Source organism: Hyaloscypha bicolor, assembly GCF_002865645.1.
Source record: "Hyaloscypha bicolor E unplaced genomic scaffold K444scaffold_136, whole genome shotgun sequence".
NCBI classification, from domain to species: domain Eukaryota; kingdom Fungi; phylum Ascomycota; class Leotiomycetes; order Helotiales; family Hyaloscyphaceae; genus Hyaloscypha; species Hyaloscypha bicolor.
Window position 1 is genome coordinate 138626 of NW_020194638.1, and position 27518 is coordinate 166143.

Here is a 27518-nt window from a genome sequence, read left to right on the forward strand (position 1 = left end):
AAAACTAGCTTTATTTCTTTCTTTAATTAATATATTTTAATATATTTTATATAATAAATAAAATTAGAAATTAGAATAATAATATAAATAGAAAATATATTTATTTTTATATAATACTTATTAAAAACCTTATATATAATATTAAGCTATTAAAGAAATTCTTGGCTTTTTTTCTTTTTTTTTCTTTTTATATTTGGCTTATAAAAGTTAATTAATTCAAATTAAAATTCAAATTCAAATTCAAATTAAAATTCAAATTAAAATTCAAATTAAAATTAAAATTAAAATTAAAATTAAAATTAAAATTAAAATTAAAATTAAAATTAAAATTAAAATTAAAATTAAAATTAAAATTAAAATTAAAATTAAAATTAAAATTAAAATTAAAATTAAAATTAAAATTAAAATTAAAATTAAAATTAAAATTAAAATTAAAATTAAAATTAAAATTAAAAACTTATAATTATTTTTTATAAATACTTATTTAAAATATTAATTATAAAGAAAGTAAAGTTAATAAATATAGAGTTTCTTTTTATAATAAAAGTAGCTTATAAAAATAAATTAAGAAATTTCTTAATTATATAAAGCTTTTACTAGTTTTAATAGCTTAATATATTTAGCTTAAGCTTTTTCTTATAATTCTAATAATATTTCTTTATTATAGACTTTAAATTAAAAAATATAATAAATATATTATATTAGCTATTTTATTTTATTTTATTATTTATTAAAATAAGCCTTTTTATAAGAGCCTTAAAAGCTATTATATAATTTAGTAATTTATAAATATAAATAATTATATTATATATTTAGTTAAGTAATTTTAAAAGCCTAAATTTGGCTCTAATTATTTTTTTATTTATAAGTTCTCTAGTTTTATTTTAATTATTATATAATTTAAGGTTTTTTATTTTAATTATATTTATAAATAAAAAGGCTTAAATAATAAAATTAATAATATAATTAATATAGCGAATTTATTATTTATTAGTATTTTACTAAAAAGACTTAAATATATTAATAAAAAATATTAGTAGCTATATTTATTTTTCTAAATAAAACCGAATTTCTTTATATTAGAATTAGTATATAATATTAAATTATAATCTATATTAAATTTTAGTTAATTTTATATTAAATATAGTTTCTAATATATATATTATATAATAAGCTAAGAATTTACTTATATAAATCAATTTCTCTTTCTCTTTTCTTTTTAGACTTCTAATATATTAATTATACTTTATAATTAGTTTAGAACTAACTAAATATACTATTTTACTAAAATAATTATATATTATATTTATATTTATTTTATATTATAATTTTATTTATAAATATTATATATAAGATTTAATTATATTGCAATTATAGATATTAAACTCTCTATACTCTTATTATTACCCTTACTATTACTTCTATTATTACTTTTATTATTATTTTTATTATTATTATAATTTTTACTAGTACTATAATTACCTATTACTTCTTTTATATCTATACTACTACTTCTAAAGGCCATATATAGCTCTAAAAAAAAGCCATATACTTTAATTCAAGCTTAAATAATATAATATTATTATGTTTTCTATATTAAATAATCTAAAACAATTAGTAATAGCTCTAGAATAAAGATTATATATAATTATAACTATTATAGTTTACTACTACCTATAGAGCACCTATAGGAGATTACAAACACGTGCTTATATATAACCTTAATAGTTAGTTACTCTATAGAGAGATATAGAGAAGCTATAGTTAAGTAGAAGAACTATTGAGATTTCAAAGCAAAAGTCACGTGCAATGCTTCTCAAGCGACTGTCCATTTTGCAGTAATCTAAGGCTTATACTTATACATGTCCAAATAGCCCCTATTACCACTGAAAACCCATGTTTAGCTGGATGCCCTGCATAGCTAAATACCCCCTGCATAGCTGAATGCCCTTGTATAGCTGAATCGCCACTGTCAGCCTCAGGCACTTATTTCCAACAAGAACCACAGTGGCAGAAGGTCATGTGATAGATCATGGGGATCAGGGGGGCCATGGGGATGAAAAGGATCATGGACTGATCTGGATAAACCAATATATCCTGTATAGTACAAAAGACTATACAGTTTCTGTAATTTCCCTTAGATAGGAGCTTTGTACTCAACTCAAATAGTATTTGATACTTATTACTGCGCAACTTCAATATCACTTGTGGTATTGTGACAACTGATATAGATCCCTACCTAAGACCTCCTGCCCAGAAGCTTGCTTCTATCACAAGACTATTGAAAGGTGGCAAGCTTATGGGCCTAAGGCAGCTAAGAGGCTGGGAGACTAGTGGGAGACTAGTGGATTTGAACTTATTAAGGGGCTTCGATAACCAGGGAATGAAGGCTTCCAACCACCTGGGTTTAACAAAGGCAACATGGCCGTTACATAGAGAAGGAATTTATAGAATAAAGAGAAGTACTCTCCTCAAGGATCTATGTTAATCCAAACTTATATTATACCAAAGCAGTGAGTATATTTTTGGATATTGTCCACTTTGGGTTCCTTGGGCTTGTTTGGGCTCCTTGAGCATTATCGTCAAACCTTGACAAAAGTGATATGAGAGAACAGAGGTCAGAGTAAGTATGATTGGTGAGAAAGCGAGAAGTCAAAATACGTGACGATGTGGTAAATCTCGCTCAGGATCGCCAGGACGGATCAGGCCTGCTTAGGTGAGCTGCTCGGTGCTTAGTGCTCGGGTGAGTTGCTCAGGTTACTCAAGCCAGTTGACCGAGCCGAGGCTGAGCCAAGGGTGAGCTGAGGGTGCCATTGTGAAGAGAGTTGAGTTTTTTGGTGAAGTGTTGGTCGATTGTTGCTGGGGATGCAGAGGCAACTACATGACTCGGGTCAGCAATTTCAAGGATAATTGACCTTGCAAAGAAACAAGATATCACTCACAGTAAACGATTCTCAGTGAGTCAGTGTGCCTAGACTAAGTAAGGAATGAGCCGGCGGGATCTCTACCCTGGTTGCAAATCCGGTCCCGGACCTCGGGTTGACCCATTCCTCCGTCTTGAAAATATTCTTTAGATGACCATGAAAGTTCAAAGCCAACAACGCTTCCAAGTGCTATCTGAGAGATATAGATTCATGGTATGATACTACAGATCCTTTCAGACTGCATTGCCTCGAGATTCTCCTCGATTTGAGGAGCGATGCTCCAAATCGTAGGGTAGCAGCTCCCCGCCGATACAGAGTCGTGGCCATGAAAAGTAAATTGGCCCCCGGAGTGCGAGAAGAAGCCTTACACCTTTTACTTGGGTTTTATTAAATGTAAAAGAATTGACTTGTGTCAGGTGGGTGTTGGGGTGTGGTTAGTCCTCGCGGGCTGCCTTCCCGAGCCGAGTCAGCAAATTCGGGGTTAGCGTCATGTCCGAGTCATGTCGCTTGGGCATGAACGCGAACGCGAACTAAAAATATCCACCTCACTCATCTTCAACAACTCGCTCTTATTTGCATCTCGGGAGCCAGAGGGACTCACATCAGTGGTATTGCGAGAGTCTTATCGCCATGGGCACAAACATGATACAGACGACCGCCCACTTCCTCGAACGCAACCAGCTGTACAAGACGGAGAAACCATACTCCCTTCGTTTTTCTCCCCCAGAAGGGTTTCCGCGCCAGAGTACTAAACTCGAGGAGCACGAGATCGATGTTCAAGATGTACGGACAGCAGGACCACTATCGTACGCGACAGAAGGATGCACTGTACTTGACTTTCAGTCGTTGATGGAGTATGACGATTATTACGACGAGGAGAAAGTCAAGGATGTCTACTTGAGAGAAGTCGCCAACCTTTTGAGGGACTATTTCGGTGCCAGCAAAGTGCAGATATTCGAGCATCGGGTGCGGAAGAGGCACGTAAAATTCCCTCTTGCGACGGGGGAGTCGTATCAGTATGATCAACCTACCTCGGTCACTCACGTGGGTATGTACACCTGCCACCCGGTTCAGCTGTGAGGGGGGTCAGGAGAGCAACACATACGAATTAAGCTAACAGTCCTTTTCAGATACAACACTCGAATGGGTATTGTCGATGGTCAGCCGACTCAACCCGGAACGGTCAGAGGAAATGCTCAAGCATCGAGTGCAGTGCGTGAAGTAGGTTTAATTCCACCAGCACACCACAAGGCCGGTCTCAGCTGACTAACCGTAGTGTATGGAAGCCGATCAAGGGACCAGTGAAAGACTGGCCTCTTGCCCTATGCTCTGCGGGGAGCATCAATCCCACTGAAGACCTGGAGCCATGCGATCTAGTCTACGCTGATTACGTCGTCGAAAACATGCAAATATATCATACGGACAAGCAGAAATGGTTCTATCTCAGCGATCAGATGCCGAACGAGGCTTGGATCTTCCTGCAAGCGGACACACAGCCTGGAGCCGTACCTGGTGAGTATGTTCCCCACGATTGGTTGAGCCAGACCGCCGACAGAAATAGTACCGCATGTTGCCATCCCCATTCCTGAGGTCATCCTTGGAGAGTATCCGCCTCGTGAGAGCATTGAATTGCGAGCACTGTTGTTCTATGAAACATCTCAATGATGAGTACGATTAAGGTCATGCACGGAGCGGCTACGAGGACGAGGGGCAACGCCGAGAGTCTAATCTCACGATGGACTTTGTGGCTCTATGTTTCACCTAACCTTCTCATTGTAAATTCCTACCTTATGCTTGCGATCCTATCGATTGACTGACTGTGACGGCCAAGAATACATCGGCAGGAGAAAGCCAGACTGCGTTCGCCGCCAAGCTATCCCAGCCTAATGCAGCTTTGTAACATTGCGTTATTGAAATGAACACCAGCGCCATCAAACAACATTGCCCGCCCCGGATGGCTTGTTGCTCTCTGCCTCCACCTGCCATGAGCCCCCGAGGAAGTTATTGCCTCTCTGAGCGCTACCATCGATCACCATTCTCTCGCCCTTCTGGAAGTTGTAGTTGAGGCCTTGTGCATTCGCATTCTGGGGCTGAGATTCTGTGGCACTCGGCCAGATAGCAGTCCAGGGCTGATGTCGCTCGTTCTGCGCAGGCGCGGTTGTTGGAGAGGGCGAAGACATCTGTGGTTTGGATGAGGGGTTGGGTTGCGCAACAAGTTACTACTAAGGGTCAGCAATCTCGTGGCCTGGAAAGCAAATGGGAGCTGAAAGCTTGCATGATGAGGCTTGGGAATATCAGGCAACAAGGCTGTCTCGTTGATACGGGCAGGTCGTTCTGTATCAAGGCAGAGAGGAAGGCGACTCGTGGTTCTTGAAAAAGAAAAGGAAGCGCGATTAAACCAGCTTTGGGCACTTTTGGGGCCTCAGCTGGCGCCGGAAAGCAAGGGGCTCGATGCGGCCATGGCAGGCCGTACGGTCCGTATGGCGATTCGCCCCCAGAAGGTGGGGGAGTTCTGGCAGCCATCACTTTACGTACGAGCCCAACCAGAATCCTTCGCATCGTATCACACTACACCCTTTGTGAGGCAACGACAGGGGCTCGAAACACCAACTTTCATGTGATGCTCGGCTCAGGCTCCTGTGAAATACGTCAATGAAGCGTGAGGATTGCAGTACGGTCCTGAGTCTCTACTAATTCCTGTTATGGCTTCACCAAGCCAAACACGAATGACCCGACTCCCCTATCGCTACCGTCAATCCAGTTGAAACATCCCCAATGATTGTCAGAACGAGCTGAGATCCGATGATCCTTCTCTCGGAATATTCTCGTTCTAGACTTCGGGAAGCATGCTGTATTGTGGATTGGCATACACACAACTCGGATGCATGTGTCCCGATATGCGTTCGTCACGTGACTGAATAATACCCCAAACTTTAAAGCATATAACTCTATAGTTCCTCAAGTAATAAGCGTAATCCCTTTATAAATATACTTACTAACAAGTTATATTTTTTAATTACTTATATTAATTTAATATATAACTAAACTAAAATAAATATATAAATAATTCCTTAAATAATTTTATAAGTACTTATATGTGATGGGCACACGTGATGGTGCATGGACGGGTGTCAGATATCGTGGATCTAGTTTCCTATTTTAAGTAAAGCTTGCATCGGAATCGCATGGAATCGCATTTCCTAATTAAGTAAAGGGCTTCGCACGCTTGGCTAAGCACTAGGGAATATGTAGGGAGACGCTCCTAGCTTTGGAAAGGGGCATCAATTAGTCTTTTGTTAGAATCAACTCTTGGAAATCAGTTACACTTGCAAGCGTCACTCTAAAGCTTACTATGGTACGGCAAGCCGTACTCTATCAAAATCGCTTTGTTTTGGCAGTTTTGAGGTTTTGGTCACATGACAAAGGCTGGGGCCTTTTGCACGTGACTTTCGGGAATCACATAAGAAAGCTGGCTTTTCTATAGTTCTAGACAATAATCCCTCCTTCATATTCAATCAATTGAGCTTTTACACATTACACACTATTTATACTTTACTACTTATGCCTTTATTCCTGTTATTTTGCTATCAAGTCACGTTTTGCGCTCTAATATACTTTATATGGGTTTTTGTCTTACCACAGTTTCCCTCTCACATTACTTACCTTAACTACTTGTATATTACCCTGCTATTTCGTGCCTCACATTATATAATACTCTTATATAAAGTAATTTATATATATATTTAATAAAAAGTAATATTAAAAATATTTTAAATTAAATTAATAAATAAAAATTAAAGATTTTGAGATTTTAAGATTTTTTATAATAGTATAACGGCGGGATTAATATAATAGTCAAAGGCTTAAAGTTCAAAGAATCTCATATATTAGAAAATACTAAGCTATGAAATAAAGTAAAGAGGATGCCTTAACCTTTAATATTATTCCGTTTAAATAATTCCGGCTTAGCTTTATTTTATACCTATTTCCGATATCCTGTCCTTAATAAATCATGCCCTTATACTAGCTATTATATTACTCCCTCCCTAAAGAGAAGTCTAAATACCCTTATTTAGGGAATTATTTAGCTATAGTATAGAAAAGAAAAAAGAGGAAATAACGGCCATTAATTCTATTCTGTCTAATTCCTATAGCTTACTTATAATTAAAGTATAGTCTTAACTTTACTAGAATAACCTAGTTCCTAGTATATTCCGGCTAGCTCTTAGTATCCGTTACTCGCATTATACCTATACTTATATTAATAATATAGTCTGGAAATACTATATAGGCTATAGCTAATATTAGAACTATTATTATTAGGCGGTTTTTGAATAGGAATAATAGATCAAATCTATCTATTAATATAGGCTTTAATATAATAGCTTACTTGCCTTTTTTCTTAGTTAGGATAGTAATATTTGGCTTAATTATACTATTTCTGAGCTACTTAATTAATTTCTGGGCCTTCTTAAGCTTAATATATATATTCTCAAGTTATTTCTCTATAATAAAGACTTATATATTAAGGGCAGCCACTTGAGCTACTTTATTATTAAATCCCCGGGCCTTAAACTATATGATTTTGGTTTTATAAAAGCTTCTGAGAGGTTTTCCGACTTCCTAAATAATATTATATACTAATTTATTAATATTTATAAGGTATTACTTTTTTAATTCGGCCTTTAGAATTATTTACTAGCTCTTGGTTTCAGACTAGTACTTTATATAATAATTACTACTTAATACCATACGTTTTCTAGTTATAACGGGTATCTTAATACTAGTTTAGCTACTTTTATTATAGTTAGAGTTTCTTTTATTACTAGAAGTCTTTCCGTTCTTAGTCTTTTTATTATTAGAATTCTTGCTATTATCTAATACCTTATATTTCTTGGATAAGCTAGCCTTATTCTTTTTAATCTTCTTAGTATTTGGCTCTAAAAGGTTAATAAGATAGCCCTTATTAGTATTATCTATTCTGCCTATTTAATTATTAGACTTATTATTACTATTAACCAAAACCTCTATTTTATTATTTTTAGAATATTTTACTAAGATATTCTCTATAGCAATTTTAGATATATTCTCAAGAATAATATAAGCTATATTTTATATATTAACCTATTCTTAAGTAAAGGAATTACTATTTTCGTTTATAAAAGTAGTTTGGCTAGTAGTTATATTAATAATAATAATAGCTACTAAACTTGAGATATTACTACTATTACTCAAGTTATTTAGAATCTAGCAAGTAGCCTTACTTAGTCCGGCTATAAATAATATATTATTAGGATTTCTTATCTATTTCGTCTTTATTAATAGTTCTATTAAGATAGTAGTAATAATATAAATAGTTAAGATTATAAAGGTTAAAGTAATTAGAAAGATTTCTCTCGATTTTTAATAATATTTTAAACTAATATAAGCAAGTATTTACCTTTAGCTTAGCTTTAAGAATTTACTTTTTTTTTATAATTCGTCTAGATAATAAAGTATAATCTAATATAATAAAGAAAGATATTTTATCCAGATTTCTAAAAAAGAAAATAAGTACTAATATAATAAAATAAAAGAAATATACTAGAGTTTAGATAAAACCCGGGAAATATCTAGGTTTTTCTTCTCCTTTTCTAATTATAGAAGCCTTATTATTAAGGTTTATTATTATCTAGATAGTCTTTATTAAACTCGTTTTCTTTAGTATATTAAATTCATTTATTTAGCTAGATAAGAGGTTCTACTTATAGAATTTATATAATTTAAATACTAAGTTCTTAAAGTTTAATATAAGATACTATTTATTATTTATATCTTATTTCTTTTATTTAATCTTATAATAAAGCTTACTATAAAGTACCTTAGAAAAGAGGATCTTTTTGACTTCTTATTTGAATTTACTATTAATTTTAATAAAACTAGGCTCTTTATTAGTTTAGCTAGGTAATGAATTAGTAGAATTCTTATAAAATCTATTTATATAAAAAATTAGCCAAATTCTATATAATAGGAAAAGGTCTAATTAATATAAATAGCTAATTATTTTATTAATCTTAAATAGTCTAATAAGAAAATAATCTAATTTATTAGATAAATAATCCGTTTTCTATATCTTTTTAATTATATAAATTATATCTCCTAAACTAAAATCTAGTTCTCGCTATTTCTTATTAGCTTACTTAGCTTAATACTCCTGAACTATTACTATATATTCTCGCGCGTAATTAATAATAATATTAATTCTCTTAACTTATTATTATACTTCTTCCTAATTAAGTTTCTTTCTCGGTATTTTAAACTCTATTATTAGTAGTATCTAGTTAAAGTTTAGCCTGAGTTTATATTCGTAATTAATTATTAAGGGAAATAAGCCAGTTAATTTATATAGGTAGGCAGTGCCTATAGTATTAAATACTAGAAATAAATCTACTTAATTATCCTAGAAATAATTAATAGAGAAATAAAGTCGAGTATTAATAATCTAATTAATAATTTCTATTTATCTATTAGTTTAGATATATTCTATAATTAAGAGCTTTAGCTTAGTTTTAGTTAATCTTAATAGTTTATTTATAAAGTCTAAAATGAATTAGGGTTCTTAATTACTTATAATAATAAGAAGAAATCCTCGAAATTACTAGATATAATAATAGAATAGACTAGTAGTAGTTCTGATTATAGTATTCTTAGTTATTAATAAGCTTATATATTATTTAGATAATTAATTAACTATAAGTATAATAGGCCTAGTATTTTATTTCTTGGCTTATAAGACCTTTAATATTTATAGTAATTTGCTATAAAGTAATTAATATTTATAGAGAAAGTAAATTACTAGTAAAGTCTCTAAACTAGAATTTTTATCTTATTTTAATCGGGATATATAATAGTTATTATATTATGAATTTATTATAGGAGCCTAGTTTATAGATTATTATATTTATCTAATATAATAAGTCTTTTATTATAAAATATATAGCTATTTAATATTTCTTATAGATTTATATTCTCTCGGGCTTTCTTATATTTATTTTCTAGAGCTAGGTCTATCTAATTAGCTTATAGAACTTTAATTATAATAAATAGCTTATCTATTTCTTTTATCTTAGTAAGAATATAAGCCATATCTATTATCTTAGTAAAAGCGAGAATTAGATCTAATAAGATAACTTATCTAGTTCTTTTAGTTTCCTTAGCCTATTTCTGAATTAGTATAAGCTTATTCTTTCGGGATAAGATATTAGTAATAGTATTATTTTTACCTAGCTAATAGGTAATCTAGTAATAAAATTATAATAGGAAACCTATTTATTAGATTTATTATTTATTTAAGAGCCTTTTAGTACTAAAATACTCGAGAGCTTTATAATTAGTAATAATTAGAAAATTAGATAAGCTAATTAGTTCTATTTACTATTTCCGGAATCCTTAAATAATAGTAAGAAATTCCTTATTATAAACTTTATAATAGCTTTTAGCTTCTTAAAAAGCTTTAGAATAAAATGAAACCGGGTATTATTATTTATTCTCTAGGCCTTTTTAAAAGAGTATATTTATAGTAGCTAGATTTAAATAACTAGTTTTTAAGTAAGTTTTCTTATTATATTTGAAATAAAGAAATATAGAAATAAAAAAAAGCAGATCTTTAAGCTAATTAAAGATATCTAGCTAGGTTTTATTAAGTATAAACTTTAGTAAAATATTCTTTTTAGTTAGATAATTTAGGAAATAAGAGATATATTTATAGGCTTAGATAAACCTATAATAGAAGTTATAAAAGCCCAAAAACAATTATACCTCTCTTTTTATTATAAGTCGGTACTAGTTTTGGATAATAGAAGTTTTAGTAAGATTTACTTATATGTCTTAATCCGAGATAATAAATCCTAAAAATATTATCTTAAAAGCTTTAAATTCGCATTTATAAATATTAACTTATAATTTGGCCTCCTAGAGCTTCTATAGAACTATTCTAATATATTATTACGAGTTTAGGGCCGCTTTACTAAAATTATTAATTAGCGGCCCTATGCAAGCTCTGGGGCTAATTAATAATTTTGCCCTAAACTCGTTCCGAGTAGGGTTAGAATTAAAGGAGATATGTAACTTAGTAAAGGCCTTTACGGATAGTATAAGAAGGAGAATAGCCCGTAAGTAAATCAAAAGCTAAATAAGATCCTATAATATTTCTGGGTATACTATATTACTCGTATGGTTTATATTAGGGAATAAAAGAATATAAAGCCCTGCTTATAAGGTTATTTATAAGGCTACTATATAGAACTAGCTATAAGAAAAGACTAGCGACTGTAAATCCATCCCTACTGCCTCAAATAACTAGTCCTGCGACTTATTAATAGTTATTATAAAGGATAAAGCAAGTAGAAACTGCTTATAGGAGAGTATAAAAGATAGTTACTAATCCGTCGACTAGAGCTTAATCTGTAGAATCGTCCGTAATTGGCTATTAAAGTTACTACCTAGTAGCTATATACGAATCGAGAACCTCCTAAAGCTATAAATTAATATCCGTAACCCGTTATAAAGCCCTTCCTGCAGATAGAGATTCCGTAAGAGTATTACGAGTATACTAATCTTGAGTTATAGCTTGGAAAGGGGTAGATCCGGTAAATAGATACTTTATAAGACCTCTGGAGGTAATTCTGTAATTTCAGGATCTGCCTTATTTATATTGGCCGAATCTACTATAAAATATATCCGTTCCTGGCCAGGAAGTATATTTAGGATTATTTGATTAAGCTTGCGGACTATATTATTTAGGGTTAATAGGATTACCCGTCTGCTAAAGGCCCGGTAGTTATATAGGGCCTGCAAGAGTTATTCTTGCAGGTAGATGTAATTAATTAGGTCTATAACTGACTAGGTATGCGGAATAAAAGGCGGGAGTATAATCTGCCTATTTAAGGACGGGTTATATGGCAGATGACTAATCCAGTCTATAAAATCCTGTTCGGACGGATTATTACGGACCCGTATATTAATCCGTAATAATAACTAATGGAGCCGTAGCCAGATCTATGTCTGTTATAGGCAGGCCCGTACTATATCGGCCTGCGAATTATATGGAACTACTAGTAAGATCTGGGCAAAGTCTCTCCCGAGAATTACGGATACCCCTCTAAAGAGAATATCGTCTGTAACCGATTATAAATTGACTATTAGCCGATATACCATCTCAAAGCAGTACTTATACTATATGAGTACCTCGTCCCAGATAATCAGGTTTATAGATTGCAAGAGTGCCCCGAGCTAGCTTGTCTTAGTAATTGTATTTACGGACGACTCGTCGAGCTCGAGTGGGATCCGGAACTAGGAGTGAGACATATGTCCGTCCGGGAGAAGGAGAGCCGTAATACCCGTTAATGCTATATATAGGACTACCTTACCTTGGCTACGGTAATAGTAGTAGAGGGTCTTATAGAGAAATGTCTTACTAGTCCTGTCCGGGCCCTGTAAGTAGAAGTGAGCCGTCTGCGAATCGTCTGTAATTACTATTATAATTATCTAGAAGCAAGAGTACTGGTCCATATTTAGCTAGGCTTGTATTACGGTCGCTAGTAACGTCTTACGGATATAATTAACCCGTAGATCAGCCATACGGTGGCTTACGGTCTAGTTAAAGGTATTTTCAGGCAGGGCAATATCCGTAAGCGTCTACTAGAGATCCGTAAGGCCGAGACTAAGTAAGAAGAGGCCATAATTATAGTAAGAATTAACCAAGGGTAGCGGGAAGTCAATTAACGGATTACAGGCGAGCTTGCGGGCCAAGTTATTACAGAAATATTCCTTATACTAGTTCCAGATTGCTTGTATATCCGTAATTAGCTACTGGCGAATGCCTATAAGAAAGAGTATCTGTAAACCATAGCCGGTTATTAATAAAATAGCCTTATTAAAGTACTAGAACTACTCCTAATTATTCTCTACTAAGCCGTAGGCAATACAGGTAGTATAATATATAGGATAACGGATGCCTTTAACTAAGTAAAGCTTATTAAAGGACTACGGACCGTATATAACCGTTAGTAAGAGCTATAAGTAGAACCGCTTGCCTGAAACTAGGCTATAGTAGTAAATACGGCCAATATTATATTCTCGCTTGTAGTACTTCTATATCCGGGTCTTAGTAACCCATATAAAGTACTATAGGAACTCGTAATATAGATACTAGTATCTGTTCTTATATATTGTATTATATTTAAAGAAGGCTATTAAAGTCGAGTGGGTATTTATGGCCCGGTCCGTAATCTGCTCAGGTAAGAGATTGGCCGTAAAGCAGACTATATACTATTCAGGGAAGTAAATTACGAGATATTAAACCGGGAAGAACTTCTGGTATATTAGGTACTTGAACAGGCACCAGAAAGCCTCTATAGGGCCCATATACCGAGCCTAGAGGTACTAAGTAATCTTATTATCCGTTCCCGAGATAGTAATAATTATATAGTCCGTTCCCTTATAAATATACTTGTGGATATACTTAATTACTTATACGGATATATAAATCTCGATATTAATATATAAGCGGAACTTCTAGAGAAGATACGGGTTATACGGAATAATCTAGCGGTTATTATAGACGACTTCCTGGTCTGGAAAGCCTGGTTTATAAACTATAAATATATAACCGTTATCCCGGTACCGGTATTCGGGATACCTATCCTTATAAATAATTATTATAGCCGTAAATGCTTTAGGGAACTTCTTCTGGTATACGAGCAGGGCTATAGGTATCTTATAAACTATATATGGGGCTTTTGGATTATTATTAAGGCTATATAGCCCGTGAGATATCTGGCTAGTAATTATAGCCGTAAGTTCGCCCGTAAAATCCCATAATAGGTCTGGAAGCTCGATATAAATAACCTCGTTAACTAAATTAGGGGTTAAGAAGACGGTATTTCTCTTAAGAAATAAGAGTAAGTATATATATAGAAGGCTATGCTTCTGGTACTCAATTATATAGACATGGCCCGTATACTATTTAAAAAGGTAGTTCTTAAGGTTTATAAGGAGCTCTTTTATCTTTAGGATAAAGATCCGGTAGAGGAAATCCGGATAGTTAATTACTTATTACCTGTTTAAGAGGTAATCTGTAATCTTAGGCTAGTATAGGTTAGCTATAAAGGTAATAAAAAAGCTTAGCTTACTAAAGTACTATATAATAGCTATTAAGTCTTAAAAGAGCTACTATATAAAGCGATTACTACCTGTAAAGCTTAATAAAAAAATAAAATAATAGCTAATATTACTTATATAAATATCCTTACGAATTAGAGTATCCGTAAGTCCTGTATAGATATCCGTACGAATATTTTACTAGTATAAGCAGAGCCAGTTAAGCGAGGTAGTCTTGCAGGTAATATATATATTAATAACATATTACTAAAAGAGGCGGCTAGTATAAAAGAGCGGAAAGAAGGCTAGACAGACGTGAAAATAGTACTAGTAAAAGACCTATTACTTGAGCTATATTTGCTAATAGGTCCTATTATAGTCCTATAACTATAAACCGTAGTACTAGCCCGGGTCGCTATATGGGAAGAGCAAAACATAGTAGAGCGGTATATATACTATATATATAATATTAATTATATGTATTTGCGGACGCTTATAGCCTGCCTTGCGAATCATAAGTACTAGATTACGGTAGCTTGCATCCGTATACTTGTCCGGGATAAGGGCTATAACCTTATTACTCGTTAGAAAGTTCTTATAATAATAATTAGTACCTAATTCGAGAATTAAGTATATTTACGGGTTAAGTAAGATCCGGAAATCGGTTTACTAGCTTATAAGACGCTTGCAGGCTATCTTATAAATCATAATAAACGGATTATAATCCGTAAGTATATCCGTAAGCTATAAAAGAACTATATAATCTAAGTAAGAGAAGTTAGTAGCCCGTATATTAGTTATAAAGAGCAAATTATAAAAGAAGAGCTATATAAAGAAGGGTTCGGTATATAAAGCAGGCTATAGCAGGCCTTGGAAGTAAAAGAGCTTGCTATAGATCTAAAAGTACTAGATTTTATAAGAGAAGTCAATTCGTATATTCTTCTTATACTTAACTAATATAAAGGCAAAAGCATAATTATATACCCGGATATTCGCCCGGAAGGCCCGGTAGAGCGGATTATTACCCATAAAAAAGTAAGAAAGATATAAAGGAGGCTTGCGAATTAAAGAAAGTATTATATTACCTTTTTTATAATAGGCCTTAAAATAATTATCTATATAACTAAAATAAAGGGCTTTGCAAGCTATATAGCAATCCGTAAGCGGACTAGTCATATATGCGGGAGCTGGCCAGAAGCGTGAGAGGAAGCCAGGAGGCCATATAATAGGTAAGTCTATAGGAGAGTTCTCTAAGATATTAACTAGGGCCGTAACGGATAATTAATAGATCCGTTACTGGCGCCATAGGGCTAGCTCGTCTATAGAGATATCCATAATAGACTATTATTATTACCGGGAGATAAAGAGGATATTCGGATTAAGTTCTTATAAGGCAGGGTATTACTAGGTATGATTAGTAGTATTCCGGGCCTATTAATAGGTTAGTTAAGTCAGAAAAGAGGGAAAACACAAACTTAATAGTAATTATAGGTCTTATATTACTTGCCTTACTCTATAATAAAGTTAGAAGCAGGCCGGTTTTACTTATAGGTAATATAAAAGCGAGAAGGGTCTATAATATAAGTAAAAGAAAAAGTAGTAAATATAAAAGTAATAAAGAGAAAAAGAAGAGAAAAGTAATATAAGGCCAGCTTTTTTTTTTTTAGTATTTCTCATATAACCTGTATTTTTTAGAGAGCCCCGAGAGTTAGCTAGTACCTTAAGAATTTCTCTTGCCTTCTCTCGAGCTTTAAAAAATCATAATAAAAGCCCCTTATATTCCAGAACTACTAAAATATAAAGAAAGGTACTTGAGCTTCTTCTCTCTTATCCTAAGCTAAGCCCTAAGAATTTGAATGTAATTATGTTCTAATATGCGATTTCCTAGAAGAAAGAGATTCTGGTATTCCTCACGTGACCCGCTTTTTCTAGGGAATACTAGGAGCTAATTACTTAGGGTAGTCCAAATATAGGATAATATAAAAGAGAAATACTTCTTCTTATTCTTAGAAAAGATTAGTATATTATTAATATAGGCCAAGTAAGAATTATCTAAATAGTTTATTAGAATAATATTAATATATTACTAGAAAGTTACTAGACTATTATAGAATCTAAATAATAGAACTACTAGTTTAAAGAATCTATATCTTATCCTAAAAACTACTTATATTATAGAAGCTAATTCTATACGAATTTAGTTAAAAGTATATTAAATATCTAATTTAGTAAATACTAATAATTCGGCTAATTAGTTATAAGTCTTAGTAATAAGTAATAAGAAATAGTAATTCTTTTTTATTATAGTATTTAGTTATTAATAATTAATATAAAATTATAGGCTATTATTTTTTTTAATAAATAAGACTAGTAATAAGAAAGGAAATTTAAATAGCTTAATAAAATCCTTTTTTAAGTTCTTAATAAGATATTCTTTTATTTTTTTATGAGATATTTATTAGTAAATAATAAGATAATAGAATAAATTAGTATATTATAAAACTATAGTATTAAATTTAGTATAGAACTAATCTCTATTCCTTTTATAAAATTCAGGGAAGCCCCCTCTAAATAGGAGGCTTTAATAGCATATATATAATTAGTAATTTATAAGCCTAATATATATAATATAAATAGTAATTAGTTAGGATATTAAAGAACTATTAAATTCCCTAATTAATACCTATAATATCCGAGGTTTATTACATGCCCTTAAGTCACGTATAATTCTATATATATTATAATTATGCCCCTTTTCTAGAATCTTATTCCTAAGATTTATTAATTTATTCTAGTAAATATTTAATTAATTATTTATTTAATTAATATAAACTTCTAGTATCTTAGGAGATAATTTTACTAATATAATCTAAATAATAGATATAAAAATTATCTAATTAGATTAGAGCTAAATAAGTAAGAAGGAAAAGTAATTATATTTTAGGTATAAGGGCTAGCTAGTAATTGCGATTTTATTTGGGATCTAAGTATTCTAATTAGCTTAATCTAAAGTACTAAGGCATTACTCTATAAAACTAATATTACTTATTAGATCTTATATTAGAATAATCTAAATAGCTATATAGAAAGTATTTAATAAATATTTATATAAGAAACCTATATAAATATTTCTGAGGTCCTAGAGATTATTTACGGGTTTCTAGAAGCATATATTAATTAGTTATACTAGTTTCTAATTAGGACTAGTATAAAAACTAGTAATTAATCCAGGTAATTCTCTATTTTTATAAAAAAATTTCTTTATATTATTATACGCTTTCTTTCTTTCTAATAACTATATATATAACTTTTTCTATTATTATTTTCTAGCCTCTTTTTCTATTCTTCTCTAAGTTTTCTTTAATTATTTTTAATTAATTTCATAATATCTTCTTCTAGCTTTATTATTTATTCCTATAATAATAAATATAAAAATAATCTTATAGCCTTCTTTCCTATTACTAGTAAATACTTGAAATATTTTAAGTATTTACTTATTAATTTCTTTATCTTATATACTATAGTACCTAGTAAGAAGAATTATAACTATTATAATAAGAATTCTAAGTCTTATATATTAGTAAGTTCTTTAGCTTTAATATTTATTAAAGCTAATATGATTTCAGATTTCTTACTACTTATTAGAGGCTTACTAGTTCTAGGAAAATACTATTATAATCTTTAAGAAATTTCTTAAAATATATCCTAAATAGTATTATACTAATAAGAATAATATTATTAATTAGGTTTTTAAAAACTAGAAAAATACTAATAAGCTTCGGAATTCTTTTTCCTATCTTAATAAGGCAGATAATAATATTACTTGAATTAGTATCCTAAAAATAAGTTTTTTCTAATATATTTAGGTACTTACTAATTTTTTAAAAAAATATTATAATATCTATTTTTAAGGTATTAACCTTATTATTAAGTTTATTACCGAAATTACTAAGTAGTTTATTACTAGTACTTTAAGTACTAATAATATAATACTTATAATTATTTAAAACCTAACTTTAAAAGTTCGGGCTTTCTATAAGATATATATAGTAATTATAAGTTCCTTATTTATTTTTCTTAATATCCTTAATACTAATATTATTATAATATAACTATATTCTATTAAGAAATAAGCAAATTCCGGAAAGTATTAGCTAATTCTTTACTAAGTCCTAAATAGGGCTAGTATTTAGTATTCTTGCTTTAGGAATTAGGAATTTATTTATTTAAGATACCTATAACTAGTTTACTTATAATAAATCTTTCTTAATCCTAAATCTTTTTCTAATAATTTAAATATAATTCTTATAAGCCTTAATAAAACTCTAGAAAACCTTTATAAATAAAAAATCTAGGAAAAAAATATTTCTATTATTATTCCGGGCCTTTTCTTAGCTATTTAGATCCTTTTTTTCTTTTAAGTAGCCTTTTTCTTAGTAATTCAGAATTCTTTTTAATTTTAAGAAATTATTAAAAAGTAGTTTTGGATTCTAAGCTATAGTTTTAGTTATATAATTTCAGAAGTTTTTTGGAATTTTCAAGATTAAAGAAAACAAGTAACTAGATATTATAATCTTTAGATTAGACTTTCTATTTAATTAAATACTATTACTTCTTATTTCTATTATTTTATTAATAATTAATAATAGCTTTTATTTTTTATTCTTATTTTTTATTATTATTTACTAATTCCGGAAGCTTTTTAGAGAAATATAAATATAGCTCTTAATTCTTTTTTATTATATATTTTTTAAGAAAGAAAATATAGAAAGTTAGATATAAATAATTATATATACTTAGTAGTTTTAATTTATATACTAAATTACTAATATATTTAAGGATTCTAAATAAACCTATAAATTTTAGTTTAAGCTTTCTTGCCTTAAGTTTAATATTTCTTATTAATAGTATTATTTAAGCTTTTTTAAAATAATATTTAGCTAACTAGTATTTATTATAATAGGTTTCCCGGTTATTTTATATATAATACTATAAATTCTTAAGCTTTCTTTACTTTATTTTAAGGGTTTCTAGCCTTTTATATATAGCTAGTACCTTTTCTATAATCTTATTCTCAGGATTTTATAAAAATTAAAAATAATATTTATAATATATATAAAAAAATATATTTTATAAAACCTAATATTTTAAGTTATTATATATAAATTTTATAAAAAATAACTTCTTAAACTAGTTATTTTTTTTAGATATTATAATAATATTTCAGATAATATTCTAGGGCCTAGTTTTATTTTTTTATCTAATTATTTATCTAAGAATAGTAAGCTATATTTAAATACTATTTATATATTAAATAAAAGCAGAAAGCAAACTAAAACTAGCTAGTAAATACTATTTCTTAATTAGAAATAATTTTATTAGGAAAGCTAAAAATCGAGAAAATATATTTCTATATAATCTTAGTAAGCTCTAGAGAATTAATAGTCTTATAGTATATAATATATCTTACTATTTTAAAGTACTAATTAATAATTATAAGAATTATATTAAAATTAGGATCTTTTACTAGGTTCTTATATAGTAATAAACCTATAATAAAATTTATAGAGATCTTACTTTAGGGTTTCTCAGGCTATAATAAACTACTAAGCAAACTATATAGTAAATGCCTTTTTGCCTTAATTTTCTAGTAAATATTATATTCTTAATAATAATTATAAATATTTTCTTTTATATTTTTCTAATATTAGGATTTTCTAAGAAGCTCGAGAGTTTTTTTTACTTTATAGTATCTAGCTATTAGATTATTATAATAAAGCTTTATAATTTCTTAATATAAAGCAGGATTATTAGATATAATAATTCTTAAATAGTACCTAAGTAAGCCTAAATTATTTTTCCAGATTTCCTTTTTTTTAGTATCTTTCTTACTAAGCCTTTACTTTATAATATTCTAATATTAAGAATTATTTCTTTAAGCTATCTAGATAATATTTAGAAGAAATTCAGATAAAGAGGCTAGTACTATAGCTCTTTTAGTAGCCGTATATATTTATATATAGGAAATTAGGTATTTATAATTATCTAATTTAAAAACTCAGGAAACCGAGAAGTCTTTAGTTTTATTAAGTAATATAATTATAAATATCCTTATTATCTTAGCTATAATAATAAAGCCTTTAAGGTATTTCCCTATATCTTATTTCTTAACTAATTTTATAATTAAGAAATTTATAAGATAATTTATTTACTTATCTTATAGTAAATATTTCTTTTTAGCTATTATAAATATGGCAAGTATTAAATAATATTTATTTTAAAAAGAGAACTTTTTAGATATTTATAAGAATCTCTAAATTATAACTATAAAAGCTTTTTTTAACTTATTCTAAAAGATTAGAAGCCAAGTTATATTAATAGAACTTTCTTTATAATTAGGTCTTTTATTAGGTTTATTTACTAGATTTAAGGCACCTCTATAATAAATAATATTAAAATTATATATTATAAAATATATTACCTAATATATTTAATAGCTTTCTAGATATTTTATTTCTATAAAATATTAGAGGTTATTATAGTCTATAATAACCTTAATTATAAACCTAGATCCTTTAAGATAATAATACTAATACTTAAAGGCTTTAATAATTATAAATAGCTTTTTATTATAAGTATTATAATTATATTTGATTTTAGAAAATTTCCGGGACTAGAATATTACTAGATACTAGTATTTTTTCGGGCTATTACTAGAATTAACTTATTATAAAATAATACTAATAATTATAAATTTTAATATATTAGTTTTAATATAAATCTTTTTAGAAAAGTTAAAATAAACCAGAATAGGTATTATAGTAAAAGCTTTTTTTAAAGTCTTAAAGCTTTTAGCTACTTTATTTATTTATATAAAGAAACCGGATTTCTGGCCTTTTTCTATTTCTTTTAAAAGATTTATTAAGCCTATAATTACCTAAAAGTAATAGTAAATAAATCTATAATAGAAATTAGTAAATTCAAGAAATACTTAGATATTATAAAATAATTCTGGTTCTAGCTATTTAATAATATTACGGATCTATTTAGGATTCATATAAATATTTTCTATTCTAATAAGAAAGCCCAGAAATTTGATTTTCTTAATATTAAACTTATATTTACTAAGTTTATAAAATAGGTTATTTTTATATAGCCTAGTAAATATCTAGTAAATATAATTATAATATTTACTTTTATTTCGGGAATAAATAAGAATATTATCTAAATAAATAATTACGAAATAATTCAGGAGTCCTATAAGTATAATATTAATATATACTTAAAATATAGCTAATATATTAGCTAGCCCAAAAAGTATTATAAGATATTTAAAATAGCTATAATAAATCCTAAAAGCTATTTTCTACTTATATTTTTTATGAATTTTTATCTAATAATATATATTCTTAAGATCTAGCTTTATAAAGATCTTAGTTTCTCGGAGCTAGTTAAGAATCTTATTAATAAGAGAAAGCAAATACTAATTCTTAATTATAACTTAATTAAGTCTATAATAATTAATATAAAGGCATAGCCTTCTATTTTTTTTAAGAATAAAAAGAATAGGTACTCTTACTAGGCTTTTACTAGGCCTTATCTAATATTTATAAAGCATATCCTATAAATATAAATATAATACTTCTAGTTAGATCTCTAATAAATTATATAAAGGCCTATATAAAACTATATTATTTATATTAATAGAGTATTTAATACTACTAAAATTAGGAAGTTCTAAAGCTTTATTAGGGTTAAAAACCTCTAAGAAATCTTTATATTTATTATTCCAGAAATAAATAAGTATTTCTAAGGCCTTTTTCCGGAGAATATTAATTTACTATATTAAAAACTCCTATTTAGTATTACTAGAATTATATAATAAAATAGAGATCTAGTAACTATTATAAATATATAAAGCCTATTATCTAGAATAGTTATATTTGCCTTTAGTTAAGAATAAGACTTGAGGTACTAGCTCAGGGTACTAGTTAAGCTTCTTACTAAATTCTTTTAGTATTAGGATCTTAATATTATTAGGCTATATAAGTATATATATTTATTATTTCTTAATATAGTTTATATATTATATAAGAATTACTTTATAAAATTCTATATTAAAGACAAGGCTATAAGAGCTAATATTCTTATACTTATAGAACTAGAGTTTAAAAAAACATATCTTATTATAATTATCTATAATAAATATCTTAAGATTATAGGCTTAATAGATCTTAAATCTATTTTTATAAAAGATTACAAACTTTTAGTTATACTTAGCTAAGATAATAAAGCCCCGGCTTTAAGCCTAATTATTATTAAGGAAGTTATAGTCTAATTTAGTATTACTAAGTCTATTATATATTTCTGAAATACTTATTTCTGGCTATATTAATCTTACTTAAATAGTTATATAAAGTAATATGCCTTTTTTATTATAGCTAAAATTATTAATATTTAAAATTTAGCCTTTTCTTTTTCCTATTTTTTAGGAGGATCTTTTCTAAAGTACTTTTTTATAATAATAGTATTAACCTGCTTTTATAAATACCTTAACTCTTTTATAGTTTTGGCTTTATTAGAGTTCTACCGAGTCTATTTAATATACTTAAAATACTTTATATTTCCTGAGAAGTATTTTTTCTATTTATAAGTTTAATAAATTATATCTAAAGTAGAACTAGTACTTTATTAAGGCCTTAAAGAGGCTAAAGTATTACCTAAGGGTTTCTTATATAATTTTCGGAACTTATTCTTTCTTTTTTAATAGCCTTATAAATTAGAATTTACTAAGTTAGAGTTTTTAGGAATAGAATTACTTTTACTAGACTTCCCTATTTTTACTTTCCTTAATTTAGGATAAGTAATATATTTTGCTTTCTAAGCTTTCTTAAGCTATTCGGAAATAGATACTATCTTATTTCCTAAGAAAATAGATATAAGTATCTAATAAATCTTATAATTAGATAAAGTAATATTAAGAGTCCGGACCCGGTCTTATTTAGGGTATAAGTTCTAGTTAACTTTGAGACTAATTATCCGAGTATATAACTCGGTAATTATCTTACTATTTTTCTAATAAAGATCTCGGAGCTTCTTAAAAATATCTTATTAACGGGTTTAAGATACTTAGAGTATATTAGCTAAGTAGGCCTTAAATTACTTCTAATAAACCTTATATAATAATAGGCTTTACTTTATTATAGTTTCCCAAGTATTATAAGGTTTATTCCTAAAAATACTTATAATAAAATTAACTTTAGAAAAATATTTATTATAAGTTTAAGATTAGGTCCTAAAAACTATTTTCTAGAAAAATATAAATATTTTTTATTTCTTAAGAAACTTTCTATAATATAAGTTAGATATCTAGATCTTAAGAAATTTTTCTTAGTCTAAATATATCTTTAGAATATTATATAATAGCTCCTAATAAATAGTATTAAGATTACTTTTAAAGCTTATTATATTAGGAAAAAAAATAAGTTCTAATCTTATTTTAGGAAGTTTCCTAGTAAAAATTACCGAGAAAAAAAAATAAACTTATAAATAGAGTTTCTATAAGATATAGTAAACTATAAGATATTTCTAAGAATATCTTTATATTACTCTAATTATAGAATATACTAGTTAATTATATTTACTAATTCTTGCTTTTATTAAAGTACTTTAACTTTAATATATAAGCCCTATTCTATAGCTTAGGTAATAGTAACTTGGGTATTAATCTCAGTATTTTAATTATTACCGGAATTATTTCTATTATTATTACTAGCTCTTAGAGGCTCCTAAGGAGCCCTATTAAAAGTATTAGATAAGCCTTTATTATTACCTATATTAGGGTTAATCTAGTTAATTTTCTCTATAGAAATAGCTTTAGTAAGAAGTTATATATTTCGCAGATTTTAAGACATAATTACTTATTAAACTATTTCCTTTAAGAGTAGAGAGATTAGCTTATAAGGTATTTATTAATAAGTAATAAGATAATAGAATAAATTAGTATATTATAAAACTATAGTATTAAATTTAGTATAGAACTAATCTTTATCTCTCTTATAAGGTCTAGGGAAGCCCCCTCTAAATAGGAAGCCCTAATAGTATATATATAATTAGTAATTTATAAGCCTAATATATATAATATAAATAGTAGTTAATTGGGATATTAAAGGGCTACTAAACTCCCTAATTAATACCTGCAATATCCGAGGTTTATTACATACTCTTAAGTCACGTGCGACCCTATATATATTATATTTTTCGAGTTTACTAGAGCTTATAATTAAAGAATTAAGACTAGAAAAGCTTATTTACTACTTTCTTAGAGAATATCCTAGCTATATTATATAGCTATATAAAGAGAAATACCCGGAGCTTTTAAAGTTTTTTAGAATTAAAAAATAATATATTACTAAAAATATCGGATTTATTTATATCTAGAAAATATATTAGGTTACTAGTTTAAGTATAGTATTTAGTAAGCTATAGTATTAGTTATCTAATTACTATAAATAATAATAAATATTTTTTTAGTTTATAATTCTATTTCTTAAATATATAATTAATCTCATTAATAGTAACTAATCTAATTAAGTTACCGGAATCTTTAGTACTTAATTAGAAAGTAGTTATTCTAATAAAATAGCAGGAATAATCTAGTAACTTAATTATTTTAAGAGTATTAAAGTCTAGCTTTTTCTTTCTTATCTAATATTTGGCTTTTTTTATAAGAATATCTTATAAAGAAATAAGAAATATATTCTTTTATTTCTCGGATCTAGTTTTACTAGTCTCTTTTAGGATCCTAGTTAGAATATCTTCGGAGTAGTTATCTTTTTAATATTTCTTATTAAAATATTAGATTTTCTAAATAAGATCTAGCTAATTTATCTTGCGGTTCTCTGGCTAATAAAGTTAATTTTATTAATAGTCTAGTAAAATATTATACTTTACTAGCTATTTCCTTTCCAGAATTATATTATAAGAACTAAGGTTAGTAATAAGCAGGTATTATCGAGTTTAGGAATACTAATTAATAACTAGATTTATAGTAGCTAGATATTAAATAGCTTTACTAGATTATTTATTAAAATCTTATAAGAAAACAGGGATTTTAAGTTTATATAAAGGTATTTATAATACTTTTATTAAGGGGCAAATATGCTTTTAGTTAATTAGAGTATATATATTTACTTTAGTATTTACTAAATACTAGAAAGTTATAGTTTTATCTTTCTAGTATATTTAATAATTAATAAGAAACCAGTTCCTGCTAATTAGCTAAGTAAGATCTATAGGTTCTTAGTAAAGTTCTTATTCTAGGAAAGCTATTTCTATATCTAGAGCTAGATTTTTCCTAACTTATTAATATTATATTTCTTATTAGATAATAAATAGGAATTAGTATTCTTATTATTTACTTCTAAATTATTAGTTTTTTCTAAATAATTCTCTTTAATAAGTATAACCTTATTAAAGTTAGAATAGGCACTTTTTATATATCTAGGCTTTTTATAGCTATAATAATAAAAACCCTCTAATTAATCTGGTTTTTTCTTAAATTCTTAGTAAATTACCTTTTTTAGTTATAAGAATACCGGCTACTAAGATTAATTTATTAGATATAGAATTACTATAGCTCTTTAGATTCCGGTAAGCTTTCTAGCCCGAGATAGTATTTAATAGCAAGTGGTTTCTACTAGTTATTTCTTTTGGGATTACTTATTTTTAATTAAGAGAAGCCTATTCTCTTATTCTATATATTACTTAGTAAGGTTCCTAGAAGTATTAAACTTCTTATTACCCAAGCTCTTAAGTAGCTCTATTTATACCCGTTCGTTAATACGAGCGGTTTACTAATTGGGTGCTATAATTAGTTAATTGGCCTTCCGATTAATTAATTCTAGCTCCCATTAATTAATAGGAAATGAAATACGATTCGCAAACTATAGTGGGTCCCGATTAATTAATTAAATAGCCAATTAATTAATCAGGTAATATTAAGGTCTCGGGAATAGTAAAAGCTTTACTATACATGCCTCCTACTATGTCTAGGTACTCCTATAGCTACCCTAGCCCTTTTTGGTACCCTCCTCTTTACTTAATTACCTAATTCTCCTCCTTCTCTAGCTCCATTCTTACGTACTTACTCCTTAGCTACTCTCTTCTTTGCTCTCTTAGATACTCTTCTAGCCTTCTAAACTAATATAATTAAATCACGATTATTCTCCTTTACTACTGCTTTAGGGAGAGTGATTTTATCCCTCTTGTGAATTATACTAGTAATAGGTAAATTAGGATAAGTTAATTAGGAAATGATTTTATTAAGGGTACTATATGGCCAGAGAGTAGTAAGCTCGCTATACTTAGTAGCTAAGCAGTAGCCCTATTTTAATTAGCTTTTATTAAAAGTAAGGCTTATAAACTATATATCTTTAGAGTCTTTTCTAGAACTCTTACTAGAATTCTAGCCATTTCCGTACCAAATCTATATTACTTTGGGATCTGGAGGATTATAATCTCTTAAATATTATATTTAAGAGCTTTGGAATTCGCTCTCTTTACTATATTCTCCTTCTGTTTTCTTATATACTCTATAACCCTCCTAGTTAGCTCAGATAAAATTATCTCCTTAGCTATTTCCTCTTATTCTGCTTCCTTATTTACGAAAAAGCTATCCTCTCTATCCTCTCTATTCTCTCTAGAAGCGCTATTCTCAGTAATACCTTCTATAGGCCCTATAGCCCCTAGGGCTATACATATGCGGCAAGTACTCTCTTTATAGTCTAGGAAATCAGTAGGTGGCTTTCGTCCAAATCAGACCTCGTATAATGTATTTCCCTTAGGAAGAGCTAGTATAGCTATAGTATTAATTACCCATATAATTAAAGGAAGTAACTATATCTATGATTAGATACTAGTATCCGCTTATATAGCCCGTAGTCGTTTTTTAAAGATTCAATTAGCCACTTTAATAGAGCCCTGAGATTGAGGGTAATAAGCTCGTCCGTAAATAATCTTTATCCCTCTCTTTTTACAAATCTCAATTACTTTTCCCTTAAACTCACTCCCATTATTATAGGCTAAAATGGAAATATATCTATTATTATTTAGCTATTTAATAAGCTCGTCCGCAGCTTCGTCCGCAGTCTTAGCCTTAAGCCTACGGATCTATACGAACTTGGAAAAGTGGCATTTTAATTACCAGATCCACGTATATTCTTCGTCCCGATCATGCTATAATAGTATTAGTAATAGTAATACTATAGTATTAATAAAGTGTGGATAAAAAGGTTCGGAATTTACGAAAATTGTAGGAATCGCAAAAATCGCAGGAAAAGCTTAAAAACGTATGAAATATACGAAATGCACGAAATACAGGAAATACAGGAAATGCAGGAAATGCAGGAAATGCAGGAAATGCAGGGATATAGGAGTAAATTATATAACTTAAGG

The 27518-nt window shown here is 28.4% G+C and overlaps 1 protein-coding gene across 1 annotated transcript; it reads left to right on the forward strand.

Moving 5' to 3' along the window:
- Nucleotides 1-3554: 3554 nt before the first annotated feature.
- On the forward strand, nt 3555-4589 carry K444DRAFT_540647 (uncharacterized protein; the record flags this gene model as incomplete). The annotated part of the gene is made up of 4 exons (XM_024875729.1): nt 3555-3972; nt 4055-4145; nt 4201-4440; nt 4469-4589. 4 exons carry the CDS (start codon nt 3555-3557, stop codon nt 4587-4589), a joined length of 870 nt encoding a protein of 289 aa, XP_024730732.1.
- Between the last annotated feature and the right edge of the window lie 22929 nt (nt 4590-27518).